Source organism: Cynocephalus volans, chromosome 1 (genome assembly GCF_027409185.1).
Source record: "Cynocephalus volans isolate mCynVol1 chromosome 1, mCynVol1.pri, whole genome shotgun sequence".
Lineage (NCBI taxonomy): Eukaryota > Metazoa > Chordata > Mammalia > Dermoptera > Cynocephalidae > Cynocephalus > Cynocephalus volans.
Window position 1 is genome coordinate 32375689 of NC_084460.1, and position 27321 is coordinate 32403009.

Below are 27321 nucleotides of genomic sequence, written 5' to 3' on the forward strand. Positions count from 1 at the left end.
CCCACGGCAGGAGCGTCGCAGCGCTCCCAGCGCCGCACTCTACCAAGTGCGCCATGGGCTCGGCCCCTATATCTGATATTTTTGAGCAGAACAAACCATCTGGCTAATTTCATATTTTTTTTTTTTTTTTTTAAAGATGACCGGTAAGGGGATCTTAACCCTTGATTTGGTGTTGTCAGCACCACGCTCAGCCAGTGAGCGAACCAGCCATCCGTATATGGGATCCGAACCTGGGGCCTTGGTGTTATCAGCACCGCACTCTCCCGAGTGAGCCACGGGCCGGCCCTGGCTAATTTCATTTTTTAAATCTATTGCAAGTAGAGTATTTAAAGAACTACAAGCTAAATCTAATTATTCCTCCTGGCTACATAGTATAGAGGCAAGTTACCTTACTTTTTTAAAAAGGGAACTGGACTTGGTCCTCTCCTATGGGGATCTGCGGGGATCTGAGGGATCTCTTCCCAGCACAACTGGCCCTAATGACTGAACCCTGTGCAACTCCCCCACATTGCTTCTCACTCCCCTCTACCAGGCCCTGGGTCATTCCTTATACCTCACTCTTTTCTGCCCCAACGTCTTTGGCTACCCAGTCTAAAGTTGGAACTCCCCTATGATTTTTCTCTCACAGCAGTTATAATTAAGAATTACAACAGTGCATTTACGTGTTTGATATCTTGTACCCTTGTATCTACGAAGGCAGGGGCCTCAAAGACGATGTTCTGGGGAGATAATCTCTGGCTTCAGCAATGTTTTATGGCTAATTTGATAAACTGGATCTCTGTTTTTACACATTTGCCAAGAACACACATATAAAACCTGTGCTAAGAGTTTGGAAACCAGCAGAGTGAAAACATCCAATACAAAGCAAAATGAAATCACTTAAAAAAATTCACAACTGAGCTGAGAGAACAGAGAAGGACGACTAGGATTTCTACACAGAGATAAAGAGAAGGGGAGGGCGTCTGAAGGCTGAGAGTCTGGGCAAGCGTGAGCAAAGACCCGAGGGTGTGAAGGGAGGCGCAGGGCATGTGTGGGTTACCCAGGCAGGTGTAATGTGAGGTTGCGCTGAGAGGAGAGGCTGGGGTGGCTGCCGCTAACTGTGGGGGGCAAGCAGCCACAGAGGGTTCTGAGGTGACAGGATGTGAGTTGTTTCAGCGGAGCAGTGGCCTATATGACAGACTGCAGAGGTAGCAAGCCAGTTAGGGAGTTATTAAAATTACCTAGGTGAGAACCACAAATCCAGCTGAACTGTTTTTGCTCTGGGGATTGCTGATGGGCAGGTATACAAAACTCTTCTAAAATCAGGGGATGATCTAAAAGCCAGGATCACCAAATCAGAGTTTTGATTTGCTCTGTACAAAGGACAACGCAGGCAGTGATAAACAAATGTACCAGCTTACTACAGAAGGTGCATTAACTCTAAAAGGCAGAATTAAAAACTGGATCCCTTACTGCCAAGCATATTACTAAATACATAGTAGATATGCTATAAATATTATCTGAAAGAATGAACTCCCTAGTTTGGATTTAATACAATAAATCAGGCTTTCTTTGGCTCTCTACTTTGTAATTTCTATAACATTAAAAGAAGTCTCAGGATCTGGTAGGTCAACCACAAGCACTGGTTTTTGATAAGTCTACTCTCTCCCCAGCTCCCCGAATGTAGAGACTTCACCTTATTTATTTTTATATTCACCAGAGCAATGAGCAAACAAGAGGTGCACAAAAAATGATGCTGAATGAATAAGTGGGCAAGAACAGCAACAGGGACTAGAACTTGTGGAGTTTCTTGCTCTTCCATGTGTGGATATCCCTCTACTCCCTACCACCTTGGGGATAAAATGCTCTGGCAGAGGAGCTGGGTTTGACTGTGTATAGAAGAGTTACAGATGGGGCTCCTGAAGTCCTTCTCTATAAACACTGAGAGTGTGGAAATCAGAAAGAGGAAGAGATCTTATTTACATGGACAAATTACATACTCTTGAAAAATAATTGCAAATGTTGCTCAGGTCCAAGCAATTTTTTTTTTAAAAAGATGACCGGTAAGGGGATCTTAACCCCTGACTTGGTGTTGTCAGCACCACGCTCTCCCAAGTGAGCTAACCGGCCATCCCTATATAGGGATCCAAACCCTTGGCCTTGGTGTTATCAGCACCACACTCTCCCGAGTGAGTCATGGGCTGGCCCAAGTCCAAGCAATTTTAAAAAGGCAAATAATTTTGCACCCAAGATTCATGGAAATATTTAACTCGGCATTATTAGAGAGTTCTGATTAAGGGTATTTTCTAAAAACAATCCTACTTTCCTGTTTTAAATATGCACAATTATTAAAAAGTGTTTTTGATAAATATTTTTATAGCATGTATCTCTGCCTTTTTAGCCAGAAAAGACTACACTTCATAAAACTTCTTGATGAATTGGAATCATCACTATGACCTTTGGAGAATTTTTTTTTTTTGGAGGGGGGCAGGGGTTGAAGGTTATTAGCTTCTGTGTGCAAGCCAGGCCATGTATTTTACACCTGATGCAGAATGTTTTACAGGGCGATTAAGAGAGATGTAAATATATCCTATCTTTACATCTACTTCACCCTACAAACATTACCCTTGCCCCACAAATGTTTCCGCCTATGACTACACCTCTGATTATTAGACTCCCTTTCTAAGAAGCCTCACTCTTTAATGTTTTGCTCTAGATAGAGCAGAAGTGAAGGCTGCCAGAGAAAACCAAGTAATTTCACACAAATACCCTAGTTAAGTTAGGTGTGGGTACTTCAGTTAATGGAAAAATAGAATTAAAAGTAATATAAATCTTTCCATGAATGTTTTGAAGTACCCTTGTATATGCTGTGGGCAAGACATAACAGACACAGGAAAAACGGTTAACTTCATTTGTAATCAAACAAGTGCAAATTAAAACAGTGAGATACCATTTTTAACCTACCAAATTAACTACTAATAAAAAAAATCCAATGCTGGACAGGGTGCGGTAAAACAGGCACTCTTGTGTATTGTTGGTGGCAATACACTGGTATATCCTTTCTGGAAAGGAATCTGGAGAAATGTATTAAAAACCTCATAAAGGTTTATGATTTTTGACACAATTTCACTTTTGGAAATACTTCCCAAGGAAATAACCAAAGATTCAGTCAAAAATTTTATAAGGATGTACAACAGTAACATTATTAATGGTGCAAAATCAGAAATAATCAACAGGAAAATAAAGTTAAATAAATGGCACATTTATAGCCATATTGACTTTATAATATGGAATAATACTATTGATGGTGTTAAGTAATCAGGTCCCAAAGTCTTGTATATTTAATATAATCAGGTCTAAGAAAAAGATAATAATTTGCCTTTGGGTAATGGGATCAGGATTTCCCCCTGTCCTATTTTTTAATTTTTTCATATTTCCAACAATGAGCATATACTATTTTTATCAACATGCTATGTGCTTGAGAAGAAGGTAGAGAAAAGCATACAGGCTCCTAGTAGCCTTCCAGTCTGCTGGATTGATGGTGGTAACCTATCCCAGATTGAAGGATGAGGCTGACAGAAATCTGACAATAAGTAAATGGTGTTTAGTTGTACTATTTGCCACAAAGTAGTGAACTGCACCACACAAAGCAATCAAGGGCGGGGCTGATCCTATCTGATGAAACCTAGTCACTGTTAAGGAATGTGCAGTCAGAAATAACAAAGGGGCTCAGCTGGTTAGAGCACAGTGTTATAACACCACGGTCAAGGGTCTGAATCCCCATACCAGGCAGATGCCAAAAAAAAAAAAAAATTACTTAAAAAAACCTAGTATTTAGCAACTGTTTCTAGTGTGTCAGCAGTGTGCTATATACATTTCATTACATTTTAATCTCATCTTCACAACATCAGGACATACTTACCACAGCCTCAACTGCAGGTGAATTGTCCCCTACCACCAGTAAAGTAGAACACCTAGGTACAGGCAAAATAAGAGGCGTCACTCAGCAAATAAGCACACATACTCCACTGAACACTGAGTTAGTCTATGAAGGGCAAAGATATTTAGCAATTCAGTGGGGGAAACTGAGGGACTTACTTTAATGTTTTTAATCTGCTATCACTTTGGCCCAGTATGGGTCTTTCAATCTCTAGGTCTCTGCGTCTAGAAAAACAAAGCAGAAGCAATGTCCTCCTCAGGTAAAATCACAGCAACTTAGGTTACTTCCTGGTCATCAAAACCCAGATGTATCAAGGAATGTGAAAACTCTCTTTCCTTCACACCTGGGGAGGGAAGGGGCCCCCTGCCCTTTTTTCTCGAGTACCCTTTTCAGTGACATCCTGAGTAGTACAGAGTAGGACTGAGGCTCCTGGCTCAATCCTGAGAGACTCAGTGATGCCAAAGGAGACAACCTCAAAACTCAACAGCAACGCTACTGAAAATCCTCGAGTCCTGAGTGTTAAATTTTCCAACTAGTTCACAGAAGTAAATTCCTTAAAAGAAGGAAATGACATATTTTGGGGAGTGGGGAGGATGTTTTCCTTGTAACTGAGTTTAGAGCTTAGCATAGGTCTTAATCTTTCTGATTTCAACTAAAAATAGGGAGTCTTTATATAGAGGAAAGAGCTCGAGAGACCAGGTTCCAAAACCTGGCTTTCTTTCTTCCTGGCTGTGTAACTTTGGGTAAATTACAGCTGACCCATTTCCTCAGTCTTTTTTCATGTTCCCAGAAAGCTAGAAGGAGCTAACATTTTTATCTTGCAGAACCTGGTCTCCAGATAAGAATCAGCTCCCTCCTTCTCTCTCTGTGTCTCAGTGACTGCAGAGATAGGACAGTAAGTTTTGGAATACACAAAACAGAATTTACTAGTGTCCATGTATTACTTTGCCTGATGACAAGATACCAGCAAAAAGAAACTAAATCAAGGCCCAAGACTTCTCTGTCTTTCCCATATGCATTTTCCTGTGCTATCTCAAATCACATGTGTGTTTTTGTGTGTGTACACAAGTACCTTTTGTCTCAAAACATTTTTAAACTACAACTGGTATTTGAATATGCCCCAAAGGGTTTTCAGTTCACTCACTCTTCCTGAAAACTGTTTTCATATCTGTCTTAAAGCCTTTCTGCTTCTGCTGTGGTGAAATAGCACAAAAGCAATCCCATTACACAGAATAGTAGTAGTAGTTTACTTCCCCTTCCCCTCTCCCTTAAATGTCAATTATCTATTTAGACCTAGTCTGCATTTAAGTGAAGGAATAGGAAACAACTATACCCATTATAGGAACCCAGGAAGAGCTGCAGATTTTCTTGGTTGATATCCTGGGCAATATGCAGTCTGTAGGTTTGAATCAGGTCCAGGTTGGCCTGTAACTCTTCCTAGAATAATTGAAAGAAGATACAGGTAAACTTTTGAGCTTCAGAACAAGTCCATCTTGTTTGGTTTGCAATAAAAGCCAAACCTCACTGTCTATGATGGGAAGTGGGGCAGAGCCTGGGTGTTACTGATATACTGGTAGGCTGAATGGCTGAAATCTTTTTTTATTTCAGTGCCATGTTCTGTGTCAGATGAGGGCACCACAGAACCTATTATGGATTCAAGTACTAGCTGTGGAACACGGATTACCAAAGTATTCTGAACCCTAGTTTCCTTATTTGTGTGTTTTTTAATGTTGTGCCATTTTTCATAAAAAGAGAGATTGTCTGTAAAACGAAGATAATAACAAGCTACCTACCTGACAGGGCTGTTTTAAAGATTTTAAAGATAAGAAAAGTTATATGAACTGTAAAATGTAAAGTAAATGGAAGGTAACATTTCTCTTAATAGCCCTAAATCTTTATAATTATCTTATCTACATCTTCACTGATATTATCAGTGTATTACCTATTTATATCCTATCATTTAATAATATACAGAATTATATGAGGGTACTGCAAAGTTCACGGAAAAATAGAATTGAAAGATAATACAATCTTTCCATGGACTTTTTGAAGTATCCTTGTATATTATATCCCATTTATGACATTTTTTGATTTAGTTAATTTATCATTTATCTTAACTTTATTACCAATACTATTAAAGGTATAAAATACAAGAGAAACAAAATGGTCTACATAGCAAAAAGTCAGTCTCCCTCCTCACCACCCACGGTCCAATGGTAGCTCTGTGGTCGGCCTTCTCAGAAACCATCAGAACTAGTTGCCAGGTTCTTGTGTACGTAAGCACATATGTAAACATGTGTAGTAACACACACACACCAGTAAGCAATTTAAAGCAGAGGGAAAATTTTTGCACTGGAGGAATGAAATGTATCAGAGATAGTTAGAAAGTCAGTTAATCCTGGGCAGTAAAGTTTACCACCAAGCCTTGTAGAGAAATAAGAGATAAAGAAAAAATTTGTTTGCGTTTTCACTATCGTATGGATAAAGTGAGCCAGGAATATAGTCTACTTGAAACAAAAGACACTAGAATCACTCCGAGGAAGCTTAGTCTGGCTCCAATTTCATTCTAAAGATACTATAATAAGCAAAGTAAATAACAAATGACAAACAACAGTACAAATAATAGTAAGTAGAGATGAAATGATCTAGCCAGCTTCCCTTGAAGGTCTGGAGAGGAACCTGAGCAGCAAAGTTTGAGATAAAAGAAAGGGAAAAACAGATATTGGTGTATAAAGGGCAACACTGGGCCTAAATGCTAATGGAACGTCTTCGGCAAAGCTGTTTTATATAAATCACACCCCCTTCCCCACCCCTGCCACCTTTTAAAAATATTTATTATTATTATTATTTTTGTATTCTAAGATGATGTTGCAGAGCAGTTGGGGGGAGGGGGGAGAGGAAAGGGGAGGAAGATAGCGTGGGAGGATGAGGAAGGGGGAGGGGGCATGGTCAAGGTCCATGGCACACCCCTCGTTCTGGCAGACGGGCCCAGGGGCTTCTAGCAGCAGCTTGATCATCCCTACCACCTTTATTTAAAACATAAATTGTAGTCTTCTAGACATAATGTTCTATACTTGCTTTTGACTTAAGTATGGTAGAGATCATTCCTTATCAGGACACATGGAGCTGTCTCATTTGTTTAAATTACCTGTTTCCCCACACCCTTGTTAGACAAATAATCACTGTTTTTGATTTTTGCTAATTTGATAGATTTGCTAAGTTGATAGATTTAAAAAAGGGGGGATATCACTGTGTTTTTCTCTTATTAGTGAAGATGAGCATTATTCATGTTTAAAAACCATATTTATTTCTATTTCAAAGCAATAAAAATACAAGCATTTGCTTGCTTAAATTTTATTTTATTTTACTTTTTTGGTGGCTGGCTGGTACAGGGATCTGAACCCTTTGACCTCGGTGTTATAACACTACTCTTACCAACTAAGCCAACTGGCCAGCCACTTGCTTAAATTCTAAATGAATTCTTCTACCTTGTGACAAGCCGTTGCCTATGACCTCACATTTTTAATTAAACACATATTATAGACAGATACATAGAAAGATAATGAGGATATTCTTACGTATTAGAAATCATTAAAATAATGGCCTTAGCTTTCCCTTCAGTGGCCTATTTGAAATAGTGTTTCTAAAATATTCAAATACAAACACCCCAAAGCCTCATCAAAGACTCATTCTTCACATCAGTCATTGTTAGAAGGCCTCAGAAATAACTGCTTGGGCTAATCAGCCTCCTGCAGGTATCTTACACCAAACCCCGACCCCCCAAATTACTACTACTCCCTGAATATGCCTTATAGTTATTTCCTTTTTGCTTCTGAGCAAACTATTTCCCCTTCCTGGAATGATCAACCCCCTCCAGCCCCAAACCTAATATGTTAAATTTTTATTCATCCTTCAGGGCCCAGCTGGGATCGATACCACCTCTATCTTGAAGTCTCCTCTGATCCCCAAGTTAGAAGTACACCTCTCCTGCTTTTTAATTCCTCTAGGACCCTCACAGTGCCTCTCCTAAAATAGCCTGGCACGATGGAAAGAAAAGCTTCATTGTCAGGCATATCTGGCTTCAAATATCTTCCCTTGATATGTTATTAGCTACTGACCCTGTGTAAGTCAATTTATTCTTCACCTGTATATACTGGGAATAATACGATCTCCATTATGGGATTATTAGATTGAATTGATTAATGTATATAAAATATCTGCCTGAAATTTGTGGGTGTTCAATGAAAGGTGGTAGTTCTTGCTTACCCCTTTTTATCCTGTGCTATAATAGTATTTCTCCCCACAGAGTGAGCTCCTAGAGAACAAAGGTCATATCTTAATTCCTTTGTCTCTTCCAGAGTACTTAGCATGGAATTTTGTACTTTCTAAAATGGTTTTTAAGGCCTACAGTCAAAACCAAGCATCCTATGTCTTCAGGAGAACACCCACTCTACCCAGAATTATACAGTGGGAAGATTGTGCTCTTTGAGACTTCCAATGAAAGAGGCTGGATTAAATCATATGCATTTAGCTTTTTTCCTTCCACAAACCTTATAAAACAATGTTTGTGCTATTATTTTTATAAGTCATAAGCCCACAAGGACAATAACGGAAGGAAAAGTGACAACAGCAATAACATTTTGGAAGTGGGAAGACAGAAGGAAGATTGTGATCTCTTACTCAGCAGACCTGATAGGACTGCTAGGCTGGCAGTGGGGACAGTAAAAAGGTCAGTGAACATGTACCAAGAATATGTTGGCACCAGTTCTCCTGCAAACAGAGGGTAAAAGATGGGACTAGCAAAGGAGGATTTGTTGAAAGTTCTGTTTGTGGGCCGGCCTGTGGCTCACTTGGGAGAGTGTGGTGCTGATAACACCAAGGCCACGGGTTCGGATCCTATATAGGGATGGCCGGTTAGCTCACTGGCTGAGCGTGGTGCTGACAACACCAAGCCAAGGGTTAAGATCTCCTTACCGGTCATCTTTTTAATTAAAAAAAAAAGTTCTGTTTGAGAAAGACATGACATCAGGAAGACATGACACTTAACATACACGATGCAAAACCAAATAGTATTGAAGAGAGAAATAGAAAATTCAACAATAATAGTTGGTGACTTTAATACCCTACTTTCAATCATGAACAGAGCAACTAGGCAGAAGATGGATAAGGAACTAGAAGACTTGACCAACATAAACTGTCAGACCTACAGACATCTATAGAACGCTCCACCTAACAAGAGCAGAATGAATATACAGTCTTCTCATGTGTAAATGGAACATTCTCTAGGATAGACCATAGTTTAGGACATAACAAGTCTCAATAAATTTAAAAAGGACTAAAACATCAAGTATATCCTCTGACCACAATGGAATAAAATTAGAAATCAACAACAAAAAGAAATTTGAGGGCCGGCCCGAGGCTCACTCGGGAGAGTGTGGTGCTGACAACACCAAGTCAAGGGTTCAGATCCCCTTACCAGTCATCTTTAAAAAAAAAAAAAAAAAAAAGAAATTTGAGAAATTAAACAACATACTCCTAAATAACCAATGGGTGAAAGAAGAAATCATAAGAAAATTAGAGAATACTTTGAGCTGAACAAAAATACTTTGCGCTGAATAAAATTTATGCGATGCACCTAAAACAGCTTTTAGAGAAATTTATAGCTATAAATGCCTATATTAAGAAGATCTCAAATCCATAAGCTAGCCTTCTACCTTAAGAAACTAGAAAAAAAAGCAAACTAAGCCCAAAGCAAGCAGAAAAAGGGAATAAAGAGAGGAAATAAATAAAATATAGAAAAATAGAGAGAATCAATGAAACCAAAAATTAGTTAGACTCACTAAGAAAAACAGAGGCAACCCTCAAATTACTAAAAATAGGAATAAAAGAGGAGACATTACTATTAAACTTTTTTTTTTTTTGGCAGCTGACCGTTACAGGGATCAAATCCTGGACTATTAACCTTACAAAAAGAAAAAGAATTATAAGGAAATATTATGAACAATTGTATGCCAACAAATTAGATAACCTAGATGAAATGGACAAATTCCTAGAAAGACACAAACTACCAAAACTGTCTTAAGAAGAAATAAAGAATCTGAATAGACTTCCAACAAGTAAAGAGATTAAATTAATAATATAAAAACTTTCCATAAAGAAAATCTTTGGCCCAGATGGCTTCACTGGTGAATTTTAGCAAACGTTTAAAAATGAAATAACAGCAATCCTTCCCACACTCTTACAAAAAATAGGAGAACACTTCTCAACTCATTCTAAGAGGCCAAGTATTACCTTAATTACCAAAATCACACAAAGTCGTCAGAAAAAAACCTACAGACCAATTATTCCTTGTGAATATAGATATAAAAATCTTCAACAAAATACCAACAAACCAAACCCAACAACATAAAAAAGGGATTATACCCCATGAGTAAGTGGGATTTATCCCAAGAATGCAAGGTTGATTCAACATACAAAAATCAATTAATCTAATACACCATATTAAAAGAATAAAGGACTATGGGAGTCAGCAGCACTTTTTTGAGTGAGACTACAAAGTACTCAGCCAACTAAAGCAAAAATATACAAATGGGACTACATCAAACTAAAAAGCTTCTGCACAACAGGAGACACTATCAACAAAGTAAAGATATAACCTACAGAATGGGAAAAAGTGTGTGCAAACTACACATCAGACAAGGAGCTAATATCCAGAATATATAAGGAACTCAAACAACTCAAGAGCAAAAAACCAAATAACCCAATTAAAAATGGGCGAACTAAACAGACATGATATGGATTGAACTGTGTCCCCTGAGTTTTATGTATTAGAAAGAAGCCTTGACCCCCACTGTAACTGTTGAGGGTGGGAAATCCTATTACGGTAATTGAAAGGTGTGGTCTTGAAGAGGTGATTAGATTCTGAGCACATGACCTAATGAATGGATTAATAATGGTGGTCAAGGGCAGGGTACTGATAACACCTGCGCAACAAATAGGCGAAGAGGGTAACAGAGAGAGTTTGAGGGGTTTGGGGCTTGTTAAAGAAAAAGACTTGAGGGCCGGCCCGTGGCTCACTCGGGAGAGTGTGGTGCTGAGAACACCAAGGCCCCGGGTTCGGATCCCATATACGGATGGCCGGTTCGCTCACTGGCTGAGCGTGGTGCTCACAACACCAAGTCAAGGGTTAAGATCCCCTTACCGGTCATCTTTTTAAAAAAAAAAAAAAAAAAAAAAAAAAAGAAAAAGACTTGACCGTGAGAGACACTAACACACAAGTTTTACTGGGTGGTACTTGGACAGGGTTATATAAAGAGTAAGTCATTCACAGCATGAGTATCCAGAGGCTTATACCAAGGGGGTGATCATCCAGAAGGGGGGGTACAAGGGAACTTCCAAGGGACAGGGGAACCAGGGAGGTGGCCTACATGTCTAGGTGATCTAGCTCAGTAGCCTGTGGGGAGTCTCTGGGTCAGAAAACTCTTAAGGGCCATAGAAGATTGGGGTCTTATAACTACAAAGCTCTATCTCATCAATGTCCAGCAGATGAGGGGTGAAGCTTTGCAGGATATGCAAAGCAGTCAGGCTCTGAATGGCTAAAACACACTTGTTTGGACTATTTTTAAAATAACTGGATGTGTAAAAATTTAATCTTGCTGCTGAGGACTTTTGAGCTAACGGATCTCAGCCTTCAGTGAAGGGCCAATACACAGAGGCCATCTTTGGCTCATTTATACTGGTTACCAAACCAGTCCAGATGACAGCAGGTGAGAATGCTGGGGGAGAGACTTCTTCAATAAGGTGAAAATGACAGAATACCTGATGTACTTGAAGATATTGAAAGAGGAGATTTACATAACCAGGGGAGAGAGTCTGAAATATTGGCAATACATAGACCAGCAAGCAACCAATACAAACAAAACAAAAACAAAAATAGGACAAGTATTAACTCAAGAGAACACAAAATTTCATACAGAAAAAGAAAAGTGGTCATGGCCCAGCTCTGAATAACACTTACATAAACATGACAGCATAAACGCTGGAATATGATCTAACCCAAATTATATTATTTTGAGGATGGTGTAGTGAGAAATACAAAATGTGTGTTGATGAGGGCAGTGTGTGTGAAAGTGAGAGTGAGAAAGAGAAAGAAAGAGAGAGACAGAGAGAGAAATAATCTTCCATAATGGAAAGCCAACAGATAATGCCTACAACTGAAAAATCAACAAGTGGAAATATATGCATTTTTAGAGAGATGGAGGCAAAGAGAACTGAGTGCATATATCCAAATGGAAATGTATAAGAATGTTCATTTAACTTTATTTTTAATAGTTAAAAAAACTGGAAACAGCCCAAATGTTCATTCATAGAATAAGTAATTTGTGGTGTATTAATACAATGAACTGGTGCTATACAGCAATAAGAAAAAAAAAAGAACTTTTGATACATGTAATGACATGGATGAATCTCAAAAACAATATATTAAGCAAAAGAAGCCAGACCCAGAGGAGTGTACGCTTCGTGATTCCATTTAAATGAAATTCAAGGACAAGCTAAAATAATCTACAGAGGTAAGAGAATAATGAATACCTTGTTTGAGGTGGGGGATTAATGAGTAGAAAAGGACACAAAGGAATCTTTTTGGGGTGATGGAAATGTTATATATCTTGACTTGGGCAGTGGTTACATGAAAGAACACAAGTAAAAGGTCACTGAGATGTACTTATTATGATCTGTGTGCTATATTACATGAGGGTACTTCAAAAAGTTTGTGGAAAAATAGAATTAAAACATAACACAAAATTTTCCATGAACTTTTTGAAGTACCCTCATATGCAAGTTATACCTCAATTAAAGAGAGAGCAATATGGGCCGGCCTCGTGGCGCACTCGGGAGAGTGCAGCGCTTGGGAGCGTAAGCGACGCTCCCGCCGCGGGTTCGCGGGTTCGGATCCTATATAGGAGGGGCCGGTGCGCTCACTGGCTGAGCGCGGTGCGGGCGAAACCACACCAAGGGTTGAGATCCCCTTACCGGTCACAAAAAGACAAAAAAAAAAAAAAAAAAAAAAAGAGAGAGAGCAATATGGAGACAAAATCCAGAAGAATCAGCTACAATTAAAGTGGTGCCTCTAAGAAGCAGATTCTTTGTAAGAAGCCCTGCAGAACAATTCTATTCTAAAAATATGTGAATTTGTAACTCTGATAAAATATAATGAACTACAAGAAAGACTATGGGCTTTGGAGTTGGCCTGAACTGGATTCCAATGTCAGCTCCACTGTTTACTAGAATCTGGATAATGGTGGCAAACTATATTACCTCCCTGGTTGTCAGTTTTCCTATCATAAAATCAGGCTAACAGAACCATGTGAAAAATAACTGAGTTTGTGCATCTAAAGTACTTGTCAAAGTGCCTAGCACATGGCAGAAAATGCTCCTCCATTTTCTGCCATGTGAGACCCCTGCTTTACTGTAAAGCCACCACCAAAGAAGACCCTTACCAGATGTGTTCCCTGGACTCTGGACTTCCCAGCCTCTGACACTCTCTCCCTAGGATATAAAGACTCTGACCCCAAGATAACATCAAGGGTGGGAAGCTGACCAGTCCACCAACTGCAGACTCCATGAGGCCAAAGAACCCAGTCCATCATGGGACCCTGACATCCGACTCACATCATCTGCTGATCCTGTGACCAGCCTCCCCATCTGCCTGCAGGACACCCTTACCTCACCTTCCTGCCTCTTCCCTTTTACAGACCCTAGAATAGGCATTAGAAGGCAGGATGATTTTAGCCTGGTCCTCCCCCAGATGCTGGTTATCTGAATAAAGCTTCCAATTCTTGCACCAAAAAAAAGTGTCTAGCACATAAATAATCAGTACTTGGTAAATGCTAGTTTTCTCCCCACCTACTATTTTCCTTCAGATAATATTTAAAATGAACAAGACTGGCTGGTCAGCTCAGTTGGTTGGAGCATGGTGCTGATAACACCAAGGTCAAGGGCTCTATCCCTGTACTGGCCAGCTGCCAAAATAAATAAATAAATGAAATTAACTACACAGACTGCAACCGAGTGCCCATTACCCGTATTTATATTATTCTCCTCTCCTCTCCTCACCCTACTCACAGCTCTCCAACCTCATTGCTCATTCATTCCATCACTTCTTCATAGGTTACCAAACTCACTTTCTTTCCCTTTGAAAAGAGGACTGGGGTCCCCCCAGCAGTTGAGTCCCCTCCTCTACCCAATAATCATTCATATGATAACTGTCACTTACTCTGTAGACTTCGGTTTCCTCAGCAGTAAAACGTAGGGATTGAAGAAAATAATCTCTACGGTTCTTTTAGCACTAACAACTCATGGTTTCTTTTTTTTCCTGAAATTTCTATTCCTGTGAAGCCTTTCCCAGACTTCCTTACAGCTCCAAAGATATTTGGTAAGGCACGTGATGTTGTCAAACATTAACAGATGGCATGCTGCTTACAGGGAACAGGTGGAGGGAGACGTTGTCTTCTCATCTCTCCAAATGTCAGGAGCCATGTGGCACTGAGTTAATGACTCTCCTATAATATTGGCTTTTGCAGGGCCACAAGCATCTCAGACTATACTAGAAGTGTTATCTGCTAGGATCAGGTAAATTCTAAGGTACCCCTTCTTTCCTGAGGTAAAATGAGGCTTCACATGCAAACCAATAAATGCAACTTTTCTGGTTGGAATGGACACTTACCTGCCCAAAATGATGAGCCAGAATAATGTCCACAACATTGGTTGTCAAGCCTGAGAGCTAAAAAGATAAAAAATCTGTGTCAATAGAGTAAGCATACATAAAAATTTTCCAAGCTGCCCACTTAAGATTAGTGTACTTTATTGTATATATGTTATCCCTCAAAAAACAAATATCTCTATACTGGCCAGCTGCAAAAAAATAAAAACAGAAACAAAAACCCCCCAAAAGAAAACAAAAAACTACAATTCAGTGTCATACATTTTCATGAGATAGTGGTTTCAAATAAACACGAGAAAAAGAAACAAATTGGAAAAAAACTAAAAGTTTCCCTTCCAGTGTAGTAATAGAGCCTGCTTTGAAATAGGGGGCTGGAAGAAACACTGGCCATTCCTTCTGCAAAAATTTAAGATCTACCTCACCCCAGTTAGACTGGTTATAATCAAAAAGACAGTGAATAACAAATGCTGGTGAGGGTATGGAGAGAAGGGAACACTCCTACACTGTTGGCGGGACTGTAAATTAGTACGACCACTATGGAAAACAGTATGGAGGTTTCTCAAACAACTACAGACAGATCTTCCATATGATCCAGCAATCCCACTTCTGGGTGCGTACCCAGAGGAATGGAAATCATCATGTCAAACTCCCATGTTAACTGCAGCTCTGTTTACAATAGCCAAGACATGGAACCAACCTAAATGTCCATCAATGGATGATTGGATAAGGAAACTGTGGTATGTATATATATACCATGGAATACTACTCTGCCATAAAAAAGAATGAAATACTCCCATTTGCAACAACATGGGTGAGCCTGCAGAAACTTACGTTGAGTGAAATAAGCAAAGCACAGAGGGATAAACAGTGCATGTACTCACTCATATGTGGGAGCTAAGAGAAAAAGAAGGAAGGAAAGAAAGACCACAGTAGTGCATTGGACTTGCAGAGGGAGAGAACATTCCTTGGTCTACAAAGTGGAGTTGGGGGGGGAAAGGGGATGGGGAGGGCGGTTGGGGATAATTGGGTGCGGGGCATGGGGTACAAATGCAATTTGTGGTAATGGGTATGCTGCCAATAAGAATCTGGCCTTCACATCATGTGCACGAGGGGTGACAATCAGCTTTGTAGCTCATGAATATTCATAAGCAATATAAATAAATAAATAAATAAATAATTTAAAAAAGAAATTTAAGATTTAGAACTCATGGCTATTTGCTACTTCATTCCTGCCTATATTTCTGTGTGGAATATACTAAAAAGCATATGTACTTCACAGGGCCTGGTTTTCCAAAGCCTTGCTGTTTCAAATTTTGACCTTGCGGGGGACTGGAAATTTCCCTCAGGCTGTAAGTCTCTGTTGCAAGATAAGGATTGTGGCACAGCAGGTTGCTGGCTCAAAGACAGACTAGTTACTGATTGTTATGTAAATATACTGAGAAATTGCTATAAGAAGGAATGTTTGCTAAGATCAAGCTCTTGTTAACTGCCTTACTGGAATGCCATCTGGCTCGTTTCACCGAAAGTTACCAGCCTGTATTGTTAAACTATAACCCCACCTATGTCTCTTCCTGTAACTTCCTGGTCTGGAAAATAAACGCAGGAAGAGAACCCCAATTCGGTGTTAATTTCCCAAGGAAGGGATGGCTCTTGCTTGAGCATCCCAAAGGGAGATTAACCACTTTGGGGCCTCTCACTGCTCAGTAGAGATGGGCTTTGACTAATCCTTTGCATCTCTGTCACCCAGGGGAAGAGGGGTGACAAATCCATGGGGGGCAAAGCAACACAAAGGAACATTTCTGTATTTGCACTGAATTTACGGCTGATAAGGATCAACTTACAACCATTCCCAAGACATCCAAGAGACAAAAACAAAATTTTTTTTCTTCCTTCCAGTTTTTGCCATCTTCATTTCAGGGAGTGGGAGGAAATGGCTATGTTTACAGAATACTCTTGGGTCCTGAACATTTTTCTCCTAACTCTTCCCATTTCAAAATGATACATCTCATGGTTTCATCAATGAAGCAATCTGTGTAAGTCTGCAACTGTTAGTCTATTTTCAGAAAAATTTCCAACTCAAATTATGTTGCTGATTTCCCTTAAGCCTTCTTCCTTGGTTTTATGCTGAATTCCCACTGCTGACTTGGATCAGAGATAACATACTAAGTTGGGAGTACAGATGGAAAAGAGGATGTGAGGGAGACAGACATGGATAATGGACAGAGCAGGATCATATAGTTACATAAAGATTGAGGAAGAAAGAAGTCCTGAAATCTTCACATGGTTTATCAGTGATCCACAGGTTATAAAATAAAGATAATTAGAATTAATAACCAATCTCACTTCATGTTAAATAGCTATAACTATTCATAAATGCTCATGAATCTGAAGTTTTATAAGAATTTTTTTAGGCTGTTACGGATAATGTCATGTACCCACAAGGTAGGAATTGGAACAATTTTAAGTAAGTCAGGCTGTGAGAAAGAATTTCCACAGCATCCAAAGCTAGGGAATGCATCATTTCTCCAAAACTTAAATGTGGAAAGAGATAGATTAATTGTTTAGTATCTGGTGTGCTGGTAGGTAGAATATTTTAATATTTAAAAATAATTCTAAAAGTAATAATATGCTGATCACAGAAAATTAGGAAAATATAGAATATGAAAAAACAACATCTGTAATGCTACTAGCAAAAGATGTAACTACTAGTAACATATTATTTTCCCTCTTTTCTTATGCTTATATGTATAAGGGTACTTCAAGAAGTTCATGGAAAAACAGAAATAAAAGATAATATGAATCCCTCCATGAACTTTTTGACGACCCTCCATATTTAACAAAATTGGGATCATATTATATAGTTTTATGTCTGTTTTTCATTTGACAAGAGAATTTTCTCATTTCCTAAAATAACCAAATAACATAACTTTCTGATTGTATAGTTTTCCATTCTATGGTTATATCACAATTTGGTTACCCTGTATTATTGGCACTCAGGTTTTTTCTATCTTTTTGCCTTATAAACAATGCTTTAGTGAATATCCTGGCTCTGTGACTTACTAGCTATGTGACCTGAAGCAAATGACTTAATTTTTCTGTGGAATAATAATGGTAACCACTTCACTGGGTTGTCCTGAGTATGAAAAGTTTAAATACACATAAATAAACATTTAAGAACAGTGCCTGATACACATTAAGCCCTATATAGGAGTTAGATTTTTTTTTTTTTTTTTTTGACCGGTAAGGGGATCGCAACCCTTGGCTCGGTGTTGTCCGCACCATGCTCAGCCAGTGAGTGCACCGGCCATCCCTATATAGGATCTGAACCCACGGCCTCAGCGCTATCAGCGCTGCACTCTACCAGGCCGGCCCAGGAGTTAGATTTTTTTAAAAGATTATTATCTTTCTATTTAAATCTTTGTAAGTATCATTAACTATCCTTCAAATAAGTTCCCAGATATCAAATTATTGGATCTCATGGTTTGAGTTTCAATAAAAATTCTTAATATATGTAATAAGTTGGATGGTGATATTTTAGAGACTATCTCCAATGATGTATTAGAATGAACATTTATGGCAACTTAAAAGTATTTAAAGTAGACAGTTGTTTAAAAATGAGATTATTACATTAGGTATCTTTTAGATTATTAAATTAGACAGTTGTTTAAAAATGAGATTATTAATTAAGGTTTAGGTGTTTTTCCTCCCCAGAAAACATCACTGATTTAATCTAAAAGTCCACAGTTTGGGATTAAAATAACATACAAATAACATTTGTACTTCAGCAAGAAAATGTTTCAAAACTGCTTCCTTTCCAACCTAAAAACAGTGAATTATTTTTAGCACAGGTGAGTTCATTGCAAATGGGATATAACAGAATGCTTTTTTCCTTATTCCCTCTTTTTACTCTGGCTTGGATTGTTCATAATTTTAAAGTCATTAGCATTCCCCTTTAGTTTCCTATCTTCTTGAACAGATTCTGAAAGTCAAATTCCTTCATTTTTTCAAATAGCAAACAACAATAATCCACGTTTTTGGAGCAGTAGCACAGAGAAGCTATTTGGGTTCACTGAAAAGAGTGGTTCATTTATTCATTTCATTCATCAAGAGAGTGAAAATGCAACCCACGGAGTAGGAGAAGATATTTGAGATACATGTATCCAGCAAAGGACTCATATGGAGACTATTTCTTAAAAGAAGGGGGAAGGTGATGTGGGATAGGGCAAAAGACTTGGATAGGTGCTTCATAAGGGGATATTTAAGAAAAGGTGCTCAACATCATTGTCCCCAGGGAAATGCAAATTAAAATCCAGTATTATTTACCTATAAGCACAGCTTAAAATTAAAAAGATGGTATAATAAAAAATTGTTATTTTAATAACTAAAGCTATTCTGGTGATGGTTATACATTAAAAATAAACTAATATTACAAGTAAAACTGCTCATGTTTTACAAAAATTAAAAGGACATTATCAAACGTCAGTGAGGATGTGGAGCAACTGGAACTTTCACGTGTTGCTGGCATGTAAATTGGTCGAATACTTTGGAAAATTATTTGGCAAGACCTACTAATGCTAAACACACAATTGTCCTCTGACTCAGGAATTTCACTCCTAGGTATAAACCTAAGAGAAACAAATGTGTATGTTTACTCAAAGATGTAAAAAAATACACATGGCAGCTTTATTTCAAATAACAGAAGCAAATCATTTTGTGATTCTATTAGAACTACTGCTACACACAGCATGGATGAATCTCACAGATGCAATGATGAATGAAAGAAGCTAGACATAATATATATTCTATGATTCCAATTAAATGAAGTTTAAGAACAGATAAAATCAATCTATGGTGATAGAAGTCAGATTAAGGTTATTTCTGGGAAGGAGAGGAGTTATCAATTAGGACAGGACACAAGGGAACCCTCTAAAGAGCTGGAAATATTTTATACTTCAAAAAGCTTGTGGAAAAATAGAATTGAAAGATAATACATAGGCCGGCCCGTGGCTCACTCGGTAGAGTGCGGTGCTGATAACACCAAGGCCACGGGTTTGGATCCTATATAGGGATGGCCGGTTTGCTCACTGGCTGAGCGTGGTGCTGACAACACCAAGCCAAGGGTTGAGATCCCCTTACCGGTCATCTTTTTTTAAAAAAAAGAAAGCTAATACAAGTCTTTCCATGAATTTTTTGAAATAACCCCATATATCGATTGGGTGGTGATTACATATGTAAATACTCATCAAGCTGTATACTTAAAGCTTTTTGCCCTTAACTGTACACAGGCTGAGCACCCCTAATCTTAAAATCTGAAATCCAAAATACTCCAAAATCTGAAATTTTTTGAGTGTCAACATGAGATAGTGACACCTTTGCTTTCTGATGGTTCAATGTATACAAACTGTTTCATGCACAAAACTATTTAAAAATATTGTATAAAATTACCTTCGGGCTATGTGTATAAGGTGTTTATCAAGCATAAATTTGGTGTTTAGTATTGGGTTCTATCCCCAAGGTATCTCATTGTGCAAATACTCCAAAATCCAAAAAAATCTGCAACACTTCTGGTCTCAACCATTTTAGATTAGTGATACTCAACCTATATATACCTTAATGAAGAATAAAAAAGATAAGCTGTTTTGAGAAGGGACCAAGAGATGAGCTGACGGACACTTTCATCTGGTACTTACTTTGGAAGCTGCCCAGTCAATCCAGCCTTTAGCACAGGGGTCAATGTTAATAAGCACAAGGCCTTCCACAAGCTCTGGATGACTGAGCTGAAAGACGACACAAAGACAACAGTATGAAAGTTCCACTCCCACAGTTCTTCTGAAACAGTTGGAACGTGGTTAACCAATTCTTACTATGCCTTAATGCTTCACATTTGAAAGACTACAGAGAGATGCTGGGAGAATATGTAGAAAAATAGCTCTTTTGAAGTATGACTTAGTATCTGGAAACCAGTTTCTTAAACCGCTATCAAATAATCTTGCCTTACAAGGATCAAGAGGGAAGACAAGTTTTTTATTTCTACAGTGGAGCAAAATCTGCAGTTGTCCAGCTCATGGTAGATTTTCCCTACTGGGAAAGTGCCTTTGGAACTATGTGGCAAAAGGGGCTGCTCAGGCTTATATGAGTTGTTTCACGTTCATTTATCTTAGTTCCCAACAGGGGCTTCTCAAGTTTTCTGAAACCCCTGTATAGGTGATACCATCCCATAAGGCTCTCCAATCACCCAGCAGGCATTTCAAAAAACGTTCCGTAAACATTTCCATGTATACTCAGCTTATTTTTTTCTTTAATTACACTGATTATACTCATTGTAGAAAATCTGATAAACAGAGAAATTATAAAAAGCAAGAAATAAAATCTTACATTATCTTACCCCTGTTAATATTTTGGTACATTTCCTTCTAGTCCTTTCCTATGCCTATGACAAAATTTATGTGAATCTGTATTCTAACTTTTTTGTTAAAATTATAGAGTATGTGAATCATGTATCATTACAAGCTCTTATAAAACTTAATTTTAATGCCTGTACAAAATTCCGTCATAAGCAGCATCTAGGCCTCACTTTTTATTGACAATGTACTGCCCTCATTTGTGGTTTTTCAGATACTGTAAGTACAAAGCAAGGCTTTATACAAACTTATATCTGGAGCTGACAGAATCTGCAGAAAAAATGACATAAGACCCAGAAAAGTGCTTGGCCATTTAACAGCAGTAAGAGCTGTGACTCAGGCAGCACCTCAAGGATGCTGAAACTAATCTTCCACATACTTACCGCAAATCTGCTGAGGATGTAAGCTCCAGCTCCAACTCCAATCCCAATGACGCTTTTCAGACTGTGAATGAGACATACCAATAACTGATAGAGTCAACTTCATTTGGAGGCAGCACTGCATAATGTAAAAATATAACCTGGGTTCTGACATTTACCAGATGTGAGAATTTGGGCTAGTTTTTTAAAAGATTTCTGAGTTCCAGTTCCCAATCTATAAAACAAGGATATCACCACCTACTTTTGAGTTGGTTTTAATTAAATAAAATGTGACTAAAATCTGGGAGACATCCTTGACAACTCACTGTCCTATCACCTCAGTATCCAACCCGTCAGCAAGTCCCGTGGAGTCTATCTCCAGAATATTTCCATATATCTCCATCTACTTCAACCCATCCCTGACAGCATCTAGTACCAAGCTATCATCTCTGCCTGGACTACTATAATAGTTTAAATAATCCTCCTGCTTTTTCTCTCTTACTCCTTTCCAAACCATTTTCTCCAGAGTGAGAGTAACCCTTTTAAAAAAATTTAAATAGCTTTACTGATACACAGTTTACACACTGATCATTTAAAAAGACTAAATTGGCTATTACTCCCATTTTTAATTAAAACGCTTCAACGTCTTCTTTATACTTAGAATAAAAATCACAAATTCTTACCTACTCTGTTAGACGTATGTAATCTGGTCCTTGTCTATTTCTTGAATTTCACCCTCATGCCTTTCTTCTACTTGCTCAACTGATCCAGGACCTTTGGACATATTATTCCTTCTGTCTGGAATTCTCTTACCCTGGCTGTCAACGTAGTTCCTTTTTATCTTTCAGGTCTCAGCCCAGGTGACAACTTCCTAGAGAGTATTAGTGATGTGGATCTGCCCTTATTCTCTATCACAGCACCCCCACTGACTTCTTTTATAGCACCTTATTGTGATTATTTACTTGCTTACTTGTTAACTATTTCCCCCACTACGCTCCATGAGGATAGTGACTATTCTGTTTTGCTCACCATCATATCCTCTGGAACAGACACAAAGTAAAAAGTCAACAAAAACCATTCTGCAGTGTGAAAGACTGCAGAATGAACCTACCTTAAGTGGGTAAGAACAGAAGGCAGCATTTCAGCTAGCTCATCCATCGTTGGGTACTGGTATCTGAAATCCAGAAGGATACCTCCTGAATTAGAAAGCACCCAAAGTTCCCAGGGACTAGAACAGCTGGAAAAGTACAGGAGCCTTGATAAAAGCCTTCCCTTTTACCAAAGGCTCATAGAAAGTGATGTGGAGCTGGGAAACGATTACGGCATGTTGTATAACTCTCTACGACTACCATGCTAAAAAGAAAGTAAAAGACATTGTATATTGACAAAATAAAATAAAATAAAATAAAATATTAAAAAAAAAAAAAAAAAAAAGAAAGTAAAAGAACCCATGTGTTTCTGTATCCTAAAGAGCAGTTTCTGGGACCAGAGGAAGCTACATGAAAAGAACTGGTAATATGGCTCTCTCTTAAGGTATTTCCAAACCTCTAATGATCCCTTCAATTGGGGTCCATACTCAATAAACTTCTAGCAGTAAGAGTCAACTCAGGAAGTGGCTCTTGGTCTGCTGCGTATAATTAGGCAGGTAAATATTAAAGTAAACAAAACTCCACTGGGTCCAGGCACATCCATTACAAATCTTGGGCTCCTCAGCATTAAAGTTTATTTGTTTCACTTAGGCATAGCATAACATGGTTGTTTTATTAATTGCTTTTGAATTTGGTTCGTGATATGAACCATTTGATCCTAAAATAATCAGAAATGCCCAGGAACAGACCCAAACCAAGAATCAAAGAAAAGTAATGAGCATCCACAGAGATTACAGAATTAGAGCTGGAAGAGATCTTAAGATGACCTCGAATATATGAGGCAGGATCTGCTCTACCTCTAACAGGGAACTCAGCCTACCTCTGCTTGAACACTTTAAGGGATGGAGCACTCTCAAGCCATTTGTGCACAAAATAGGAAAAAGAAACTAGAACCAAATTTTGTTGGATATAAACTGATCACTGGCTAATCTGCAAGTGAGAGGCAGAACAACTTGGACACAGTCAACACAGATTCTGGAGCCATCCCACCTAGGTTCAAATCCTAGCTCTGTTACTTATTTGTTATATAACCTTAGCCAAATTACTTGATTTTTCTGGGCCTCAGTTTCCTCAGTTATAAAATGTGAATAATAGTAAACCTACTCCACAGAGTTGTGAGGATTAAATGAGCTAATCACATAAAGCATTTAAAGCAGTGTCTGGAACACTGTTTGGGTACTATGTAAGTGTCAGCTATTACTTGTTTGCAATGGTCTATTTCACAGCAGTCACCAGCCAAAGGCAGCTCTGGAAATGAGTAAAAGGAGAGGTAAGAATCAGCATTCCACAGCATACACTCTCACTTCTCCTCCCAAGGTCCTCTCAATAAGCATGCTGTCCAGGGAACGGGTAGGGAGCCTGCGACTCCAACATGGAAGTCAGGCTTAGGATGAAGTAGAGAGTGCCAAGGCCAGTCAGGCTGAACCTCTACCTGCCAGGGCAGCCTCTCAGAGTAAATGCCTACACAGATATTCAAATTCCTATAATTAGATTGGGAGCTAAGACTGGGGAGATGCTCACAGGGAAGCTCAGAGGGATCTGGGTTTGGGCCTAGGTAGTTGGGAATTTCATGGAGGGATACAAAAATGACAGATTTAAAAGAGATAAGGAAGGGGACAGATAAAAGACATGAGAAGTGTGACATACATGCCTTGTCATTACATGGAAACAGGTCCCTGCTACGGAGAGCCATTCTTGGGTTATGCGAAAACATGCAGTTTCCCCCAATAGACTCCATATAACAGTCCTCTCAGGCCAGAGAGAGAAAACATGGGGATAGTTGATTGATACGTATAACCTGCAGGCTGTGATAAAATCAGGTGTGAGGGAAGCACATGCTACTACTTCTCCCACTGGAGCTCAGCCGCTTGCTCTTCTGAGTGCATGTCCCCCAGAAGATCTTGCTTGTGGCCTTACCCTGTTGGGAAAGAGGGTGCACCTTCCTGCTGGCCTGGGGCATCCACATGACAGACAGCAAAGTGCTGAGTAATCTCTTGCATGTCCTCAAAGTTAAAGAATGCATTGAAACAGGATTTATCTACAAGAGTAAAAATACTCGTAAATAACAGGCTCTCCATTTCTCCCCAATTTTCATCTACTCAGTCAATGCCATACCACTGCCCTCTATCACTTCCTTTTAATCACCATTCCACTAAAGTGAGGTGTCTGAACAATACATCTGATTCAAGCTGCCCTAAAGTCTGAATACAGTACATCTCAATGACTTGAAAAAGTCTAATTCTCAATTCTACACAGTATCTACAAAGTGGAAACCACTTTGTTGATTTTTGTTTGTTTCCTGGTGTTGCACAAAATAATCTTACACCCATAGGCTGTCCTTTCTCATGCAACTTATTCCCCTATATGACATAGAGACACTGACTCAAGAGCCTGGCTAAAGTAAATATATTGAGCTGCTTACATTCACCATGTGGGAATTTGTCTCTTGGAAAATTGCTAGGGTGCAGGGAGGTGCTGTGGCTTCAATTTTTACCCTCTTCGTATAAATGCTTAAATCACTTCTCATGCTAGGCAGCTACAATGGCTTTAGCCCTGGACTGTAGCCTCAAATGCAGGCCACATCTGAAAGTCAGAGCAGCGTAAAAGAAAATACATGAATACAGACTCCATTTGCCACCATTTCCCACCAGCTGGGGCAGGACTCATGCCTATGGCTAGAGCCAAAATCATATACTGCCATCTAGAAAAGTCCATGTAAAGTCACTGATGACAGCCTGTAGCAAGAATACTTTTACTAATTCACTGAAGAGCTCACAACAAAGTCAATTTCAAACTCTGTATTTTCTAACCTGAAACATAAAAAAAACAAAGTACTGACTTGGAAAAAACTGATTTCACTTCTACTTTCTTAATCAGTTCATTGTATAATCTTCAGTCCTTCAGCAGATGTGACACAAAGGAGAGACATAATTCCAGATCCTCCAAAACACATTCCCATGCACACTTACCCAGAACTTTAGCCTTGCCATTAACAAATGTAACGATGAGGAGGGAAGGTTATGACAGAGAGAGAAAACCTCTGCTCTATTAGAATACAGCTGTTTGTTATTTTTTAAAAAATATATACAAAGATTCAGTATTATGATAAAAATGAAAAGTATAAAATCAAATACATACGGTTGAGGCCAATGTCATGATATGTCAGTATAACTGGTCTGTTTCCCTTCGGTAAGCCTCTTATTGTGACATGGACCACACCATGAGTTGTTTCTATGTCATGTTCCTGTAACAAGAGAATGTAAGATCTCAGCAAAGGCAGAATGAACTTCCCCGGTTGCCAAAGTTTCACAATACCTGCTTTGCCACCATTTCCCACCAGCTGGGGCAGGACACATTAATGAATTACACACATACCAGAGAGATGCTGTATTATACATAATATTCCTATTTTCTATCCTTCTAGATAGATAGATAAATAGGGAGAAAGATACACCTTGTCATCCCCCCACAGCTCACTTAAGAGCCCAGGAAGTCAAGGATCTGTTGAGAATACATTCACAAATGGCTATTGAAAGAAGATCAACAAGTTGGGGAAGGAGCTAGGTAAGACTTGGGGGAAGAAAAATTAAGGAAACAGAAGATCTGAAGGAGTTGCTGGGTAAAAAGTCAGAGGCTTCAGACCTTCTGAACACACGTTTCGCTACTGACAATTTCAGTAGACACCCGTGGGCGTGTATGCATAGAATCTCTCTCCTTTCCTGGGAGCTGCCCCTCTGCATCATCCACACGTTACAGAAGTGGCTCTTGGATACCATGTTTGCAGAACATAACCATATGGCCATGGCTTACTGGAGTCACGTAGGCATCTGGCCCATGCTAGGTCAGCATTGTTCCTTAGGAATTTGTAATTGGGACTAAGAGAGTCCATCCTCAGCTTGGTTCTTCTCTTGAAAAGAGAAGTAAATGTGGGAGCTTTCAGGAGGCATTTTCCACTACTCTAATTCCTGATTCTAGCTGTGCATGCTCTTTAGACCCCAAAGATCCTAACCAAGGCAATGAGTAAAGTTTAAAATGCAGTCAGAGCAGAGCTCAGGAACTGACTAAAGTCAGAACAGAATGTAATTGGAGCTGCTGGGAGAGGTTGGAGCACTAAGAGTGGTTGGGTGGAGAAGAAAGGTACTATAGAAAAGTTAACTGAGATTTATTCTAGTCCTCTTCAAATTTTATATTTCTCAAAAATAAAAAGTTACCATGCCTAGCCTAGTGAATTTCTGCTGATGAAGTCCACATCTATCTCAGAAAGTCTTACATTAGATAAGACAAGATTAGCTCTGTCAATAAGAATCCCAACAAAGGCAAAGGGCTTCCAACTAATTTCCTATCTAATAATGAACCTCATCAGAGCTTTGGTTTCTTCTCTGACATGGGATGCAGAAGACAATCTTAGGCTAACTGAACATCAGTATATCTCAAATCATAGGCCCCAGGCTGGAGCAGATAGACACCTCTGCAAATCAAACCATGTGTGACTCAACACTTCTGTTATTCTCTATTACTAATACCTCCTATTCAAGCCTATTGAAAGGCTTGAAAAAGGGAGGTTAGAAATGAAGGATAGAATCAGGTACTGTCAAGTGGCTATGAAATAAAGTACAGGGTTTGGATAGGAGGAAAATATAAAAATAAATCCCTGTTACTATATTAGCATTTCTCTTATAGTAATGTCAGACTTACTGAAGGATCCCCCTGACACCAGGTTCCTTCATTAAACATCTATTTTTTGAACCCCTACTACATGCCAGCCCCTGGACTG

At 38.9% G+C, this 27321-nt stretch overlaps 1 protein-coding gene across 1 annotated transcript in view; it reads right to left on the bottom strand.

Moving 5' to 3' along the window:
* Nucleotides 1-27321, bottom strand: part of NDRG3 (NDRG family member 3) — a 70161-nt gene that overhangs the window by 8773 nt on the left and 34067 nt on the right. Inside the window, exons 4-12 of the mRNA XM_063079005.1 lie at nt 25686-25791; nt 24465-24585; nt 22511-22573; nt 21424-21484; nt 20330-20416; nt 14643-14699; nt 5253-5356; nt 4078-4143; nt 3902-3953 (exon numbers count right to left, since the gene is read on the bottom strand). Coding sequence (XP_062935075.1) covers nt 3902-3953; nt 4078-4143; nt 5253-5356; nt 14643-14699; nt 20330-20416; nt 21424-21484; nt 22511-22573; nt 24465-24585; nt 25686-25791 — 717 coding nt within the window. The remainder of the gene's footprint in view (nt 1-3901; nt 3954-4077; nt 4144-5252; nt 5357-14642; nt 14700-20329; nt 20417-21423; nt 21485-22510; nt 22574-24464; nt 24586-25685; nt 25792-27321) is intronic.